This window comes from Phlebotomus argentipes, unplaced genomic scaffold (genome assembly GCF_947086385.1).
Source record: "Phlebotomus argentipes unplaced genomic scaffold, Phlebotomus argentipes genome assembly contig_15, whole genome shotgun sequence".
Lineage (NCBI taxonomy): Eukaryota > Metazoa > Arthropoda > Insecta > Diptera > Psychodidae > Phlebotomus > Phlebotomus argentipes.
In genome coordinates this window covers 8,259,130-8,266,136 of record NW_026776181.1, presented here as the reverse complement: position 1 = coordinate 8,266,136, position 7,007 = coordinate 8,259,130, and the positions used below count along the sequence as shown (strand labels likewise).

Below are 7,007 nucleotides of genomic sequence, written 5' to 3'. Positions count from 1 at the left end.
ACAAAAGAAAATGCTTAACCTTGTCAATTTTTATTCCACAAATTTATATCATTTCACAGATGAATGATTAAGAGAGGTGGAATATCAGAAAAAAATTTGCAGGAAAACTATCCCGTGTGAACTGTATTAAGCGTAAGAGGATTTTCTCATTTGCAGTTTTCTTTCAAACTGTTCATCCATGTTATAGTATTATAACTTTTACGTGCTTTTAAATCGACTCTTTCATTAATTCAGCCGCGAGGATTTGTGTGAAAATAACGAATGGTGAAGTGAAAGAAGCCAACATTAATTCAAAATTAACATAATATCTCAATGGAAAATTATCCTTTTTGCTGCATTCACAGAACATGTCATTAAGTCATAAGGATGAAAAGTGAGAGAAAGAACGATGTACTTTTTACAGGATTTTTCCCTCTCTTGCCATTTCAAATTACTTGCAATTTAGTCCGCTGGAAGTTCAGCCAAAATTAGGATAATGTGAGCTTCTCTATGGAATTCCAAGATTATCGCATTATCACATGAAACAGACAGAAAAATCAGACTGAGTCCAAATAGAATGAATGGTAAACTTCTGGCTACATAGAAACTTTTCTGTGCCACGAGAAGAAAGAATTGCTACCTTAAAATACATCATTCAAAAGTCACAACACAAGTTTGAAATTCTTTGAAATCGTGAAATGATTTCAGCCTTACGAGAGTGAAAGGTTGAAAAAAGCTCTGGACACAATCGCAATAGATTTCGCCTTGATTTCACGAGAAAAACTTCAGGTTGTTTCTGCATATGAAAGTAGTGGAACGAATTTAACGAAAAGAATGACTTTATATTTTTCATTTGATGTCTCATTCTTCACTTTACATACATTCGATCTCATCTTACATTGTTTTTTTTCTCATATTTTATGCAATATTAGATTCTCTCATTTCACTGTCATCTATCACTATTACGGTGAAACTGAAAATCGATCTTACTTGCCATTACTTATTGACTAGACATTTATTTCTGTAATGCATTGGGAAATTCATCTAATATTTCCTTGGTTTATCACCTAACAAAACAATTAATCTAGTCTACAACTGTCGTCTGACTTTATTTCATGGTTACAACTGCATCTAATCTTAATTACCCATTAACTAAACAATGTAATTCATTTTAAGTCTTTCATTATGTAGTAACATGTATTGCAATTCTACATTTACTCTTTACTACACTTCTTTTGATTTCACTTCGTCTTTATTTTTTACAATCATTTACTCATAATCTTATGTCATTTCATAGGTCTTTATACAAATTTATTTCAAATTGTAGCTCATTTGTATAGAAGCAATTTTTTTTATACTGAAAATCTCTTTTTACAATTTGCATCCTTATCACTAGTGACTTGGATAGAATCAACCTCCTGCACACATTATCAAAGATAGTATAACCAAATAATAGCATTTGTTGCCGAAGAAGTAAGTCTCAGCTTTTGTCACCTTGAAGAATGCACTCGTTGAAGAAGATGATAAATCAGCTGAAAGGAAACAGAGAATTAGCAATGATTTGAATCGAGTGTAGTGAAAAATCTGCCCTTAATGCATCCCTTAAAGCAAATGTCTTATCTTAGCCTTCTTTCCAAATATCAATATGATGTTTTTCGCCCTACATTAGTCCCTTTTCAGGATAATCCGTCTTTCATACAAGAACATTTGCCTTAATATTTGGTTAGGCTTTCCTAAAAATCCCACATCTTCGATGTGTATCAATACAAATGATCCCAGTGAAGATGAGTGCATGATAAATATTTAACCATTTCAGAGTATCTTTCATTTTTGCTGTACTTAACAAAGGACTACTAAAAATCCATATTGATTGCAACTGTGCGATAAGAAACGATAAAAATATGTGCCCATGTTATTTGCTGAGTTTTAGTGAATTTTTAATTACGTTCATTTAATCTGATTCGCAGTAAATATTTTTTTTAGGTAATTTTGACCATCCAATTTAAAATATTTATTTTCATTTCATTTGATTTTGCAATTCAATTATTGTTTTCTACAAAAAAATGTCTCTCCGGCAGTGATTGATTGCTCAGTGGATTTTTAATAAATATTTTATTCAAGCGTGTCTGCACATTTGCGCCCATTTCGGCTCTTGACATTACCTTGATAGCGCTTGACAAAGCCATCGCTCTCGATGTGATTCTCCCTATTACTCTCATCTAAATTGGAAGACGACTCATAAGGCGTATTTTGGAAAAGATTTGCATTGTGTCCAGAAGTTCCTGTGGCTAAAATCCGAGGAGTCTCCTGCTCAATTATCTTGTCGGCATACGCCCTATAGATGTCATGAATACTGGCAAAGCATTTCAACTGGAAAGGGAAGAGATTTGGGTGGGTGAAAAGAAGTGATATTCTGCCTCTGTTGTGTACGAATAAATTGGAAAGCTCTCTAAATCACCTTCAGTTTCCCACGTAAAAAATGATTTGGTGCAATCGTGAAATGCAATTCCACTACTGATGACTCCAAGTTGCTATTTACACCTTTGATCAATTTATATTCAGTTGTGTACAGCGGACTCGCCTGTAAAAGCGGGGATTTTTAAGGGGAACATAAAAAGTTACATCTGCATGTAATCTACTTAGAAACTATACATGGATGTCATTTTTCAAGAGAAGGCAAAATTACCGGGAGTTCGTTTATCGTCCACGTTAAATTTGCCGCTGGTTTTGAGAAATGTGAAGAGCAATTTCCTCTCAACATATCTCCCACTCTATATCGCGAGTGTATCCCCATAATTGATGGTCTTTTTTCTGGTAATTCTGTTGAAAAATTGTATACACATAAAGTTCATTAGATATCACGTTTTTTCGCGCTCAGTTGAAAGTTGCTGCTTTTTATTTATTCCTTTTTTAAATTACCTACTATCTCCATGTCGCCGGAAACAATTATTGTGTGGAAGGAAGGAGCATCTGCTGATACTTCACAACTGAATTTTCCAGACATCGTTGTATCTACGGCAGTTAGGACAACCTGGCTCTCGTTGGAAAGTGTTCGCTTTGGGTTGCAGAGGGCGAAAATGGAGAGAAAAGTCCTTTATGAACAATACTATTTTCTATTGCTTACTCAGGAAGCAGACCTCAGTGATAAAACACATCTACCAAATAAACTCAATATATTAAGCAAGTCAAGAGTGAAAATTTACGATCTCTTCATAAAGCTATAATAGTTTGTACTGTCGCAAATTTAATTACTCTATAAATTGGCATATAATACCAAAATGAACAGACAAAATGTGGATCTGAAATGCTGATTGCCATTTCGAGGCAATCTGCTGTGAGTTGATTTTGATTATGGAACATTTATTGGAAATTCATCAAAAGTTCTGAGTGTAATATGTATTTGTATAATAGCCCACGGGCTTCATGTTACGTATTTCATCTGATGATGAGAATACGGAGAAACTTTGGTTATGCATAGGGATGTTTAAATTAATACATATAATGAAACGAGAATCAATCCCATCTTCAAATCCACATTGGAAAATGGTCGAATATGTTTTCATGCAATGACTATTTATGTAAATATTTTATATCGCCGCTTAATTCTGAGAATTTGGCAAAAGGAGCATCGAAAGTCAAGCATCTAAACAAGGGTGGTACATAAAACAGAGCCCTTCCTGTTTACATGCAGATGCATATGTTTGGAAAACACAAAGGCAAGCAGAAGCCAGGAAAGATGTGTAAACTGTATACATTATGTATGTGAATTTTGTAGATTTATTTTAAGGCCACACAATAAAGTCTTTAACCGAGAATTCACAAGTGAGATCAGATAAAATTCGGTCAGAAAATTAGAAGATACTGTGCATAATGAAGCGGCCAAATAGTGAGGTGAAGAGTTGAATAGTGTGATAATAAAATGGCACAAAAGGTGATGCGGATGGAACTTACTTCCACTGATATTCCGGGTTGTGGGAATATTTTCATTGCTGGATTCTCCTTCGGGGTGTATCGATAAAATTCACGACGGCCTTTATACCATTTCACTGAATATAATATATCGCCTTCCATATCGTAATTACATATTAGATTAGCGTTATCGCCCTTCTTGACTGCCACTGGAATTGTGACACGAACATCTCGCAGAGCCACTCCAACTTCTGGGATACAGAGAATGCGAAAAAGTTCATTAGCTTTAAATTTTCTCTTCCACAATATAAATGATTGAATTATGAACTTTTGGGGCGAAAAGAAGTACGATATTTCTCTCCAACCGGGAAAAAAAGTTAGTCACTTGTCTCCAATCAATAATTTTCTCTCTCTCTCTCAACTTTCTTTCCGTCGTCAAATTCATTTACTTGCGGATTTCAGACATTATAGCTCACACTCTCCTCAGAAGGGGTGCGATTAGAGGGGTGAAGAGGAGAGACACAGTCCAGCTGAATCTTTCACCGAAAGCGCATGCATGCCTGAATGTAATTTTCTTTCAATTACATCACACCGTATTAATTAATGCGATTAATTTTCGATATACGAACGCATATTTACATGTGTACATTAGTCATTATGATGTCACGGACGATTATACGGATGTTTGTCTCTGTTGCAATATAATTAGCATCTCCAATGCAAACATTTAGTGACATTGAATTGTTAGCATAATTGTTCATAAGATCCCAAGGATATTTTGGCATAACTCCAACATTGTCATTTCTGATTACATTTAGACTAATTGCATGGATTAAGTTGCACATCAAGCATAGAATGTAAACATTTTAGCATGAGTACAAGGAGACGCTTGCATAATATTTTCACTGCCTCTTGACCTGCATGAACACATAACTCACAAGTGTGCGTACACATCGCGCTCCTTCTCAAGAAACCCATCTCTGACGTTGTGTCGTAATTTCTGTCTAATTACGATTCAATTCATAAGGACTTGTCCACTTTGCCGTTCGTCTGAAAACTTACAATACCAACTTGATTGCATGGAATTCTGAGCAATCCTTCGGCATTCATCACTCCATCCTCTCTATAGGCAACCAATCTGCATTCCAATTACCAAAGAGAATATCATTGGTAAATAAAATGATTGAGTTTTACTCTATTTATAAACCTTCTATGACGTGATGTCGCGTTCCGTTGCACGTTATCGATTTGGCTCAACTTTTCATTCGCCATCCGCACCATTAAAGTGGGTTCCCTCTCGGTTAATCAGATTAACGAAATGAAGCACAAAAATATACACCATATAAATGCATACATTTCTCCGTCTCTCTCTTCACCCTTGGCCATTGTATGTAAATACACCAAACATAAAACTTTCCCTAAGATTTATTCATTTTGCATCCACTCACATCATCCCTCGCTGTTTCTCTTCGCCTCTCGCACTTTGTGCCCGGGAAATTGATTGTGTGGTGGATTCTTTGAAAATATCTGAAGGGTAGCGAGAGTGAACGGAGGGATGCTGTGTGCGAGATGTGCATGAGTCACATCACAAGCATGACTCATTCATACATATGGTGAATTTTTCACTATTTGCGAGGAAATAAAAGAAGTTAAATAATATTATGAGAAGTTTCTTTCTAGTCACACTCAAGTGCAGCAGTTTAAATTTATGTGCTGGACAATAAAATTGGAAATGTCGATTCATTCCTTTGAGTTTTATGTCTCGAGACTGGACGAGTTTCCTAAGTTTGTCATAAAAGAAATCAATGAATAACATGAAGTTTGCGGAAAACTTATTAAACATTGTTTTTTGAAAGTATAGAAGAGGACTTTTTTTGGATAGTTTCTCTAAATTTCCATCTTTCTGAATGTCAACTGTTTTTCAAGACATGATAGTTTCATGCAAAAAACGCGTTTAAATAGCTGATGATTCAGAATTGCTCCGATAGAAGAATGATATCTCATCGCGATGATAGTAATCTGTGAAAAATTAAGTTTTTCTTCGCTTAACTTTCTCAACTCGCTTAGTGGATTTGCATGCTGTGTGCTTTGTGAATTTTCATATTCATAAGACGACGAGGAAAAACTTGAGGCACACTTTTGATTCGAAGAAGGAGTTGTTTGTTTCTGAATTGGCGTAAAAATTCTCTTCAGCATGCACGAAAATAGTTTCAAAAGCATTCCGCCATTGCGAGAGATTTATGACTGGGTCAGGAGTCTTACGGGTGAGCTCTGGGGCGTGAGGAGGGTAAAAAAAATGAGGGAACCAGAAGGTGAGTGAATTAATTAATGTGAGCTATAAATATCGGTGGTGATATGAACAGTGTGCACAACCCTTTTCGGGGGGTTTGGGAGATGTAAATTGAAATGAAAATGTCTTAAAGTGAATATTGTGTATGGATTTGCGGGGCTCTGTGACAATTTCCGCTACATTACCTGCAGCTATCAGCAAACAGAGAATTGAGGATTGTAAATCCACAACCCTTGGGTGCCACATATTTCACGTCGCTTTACACTATCGTCCTCCAATATATGCACATATGCCGGGTTGATTTGAGCACACACCCCGGCTCTTGCCTCACGGGCGGCGAAGGAGCGGAATATTATTTGGGAGGGTGGGCGGCCCTGGCGTGGGTGGGCTTCTCACCCCCAAATGGCGCCAGCGGGACGAACTTCCCTCTCGAACAGGTGACAGATACCGCACGAGGTGCGCCTTCTTCACCATAAACTATCGCAATTTAAATGCGACAACTCACACACATCTCAGCCCCCTGTCGCGTCCCTGTGCTCACTCTTTCCTGCCTTTTTGCAGCACTGCCACGGAATCGTCTGTGCAAATATCTTCCTGCCACTGAAATGTTATCAGCTTCATTCTGAATCACACGCCACGCCAGTGTACATCCTCAGTCCTGGCACGGGTTACGGAAACTTTCCCGCTTTACATTGTCTCTCATCTTGCACAACATTCGCGGGGGTATAATTTGAGGGCTATAAAGATGTTGTCTGTTCTCACGGGCTCGCCAGATCTAATTGAATTCTCCAGCTAGAGACTCAAAAGTCTGCCAGTCAGCGGCGACTCG

The 7,007-nt window shown here is 37.0% G+C and overlaps 1 protein-coding gene across 1 annotated transcript; it reads right to left on the bottom strand.

Annotated features, from left to right (window-relative positions):
• Positions 1-843: 843 nt before the first annotated feature.
• Positions 844-6,567, bottom strand: LOC132261946 (uncharacterized). Its single transcript, XM_059761006.1, has 7 exons — positions 6,364-6,567; positions 3,931-4,139; positions 2,899-3,034; positions 2,666-2,799; positions 2,438-2,560; positions 2,142-2,349; positions 844-1,511 (listed from the first exon to the last, which is right to left on the bottom strand). The coding sequence occupies exons 1-7, from the start codon at positions 6,422-6,424 to the stop codon at positions 1,390-1,392; spliced, it is 993 nt and encodes a 330-aa protein (XP_059616989.1). The 5' UTR covers positions 6,425-6,567; the 3' UTR covers positions 844-1,389.
• Between the last annotated feature and the right edge of the window lie 440 nt (positions 6,568-7,007).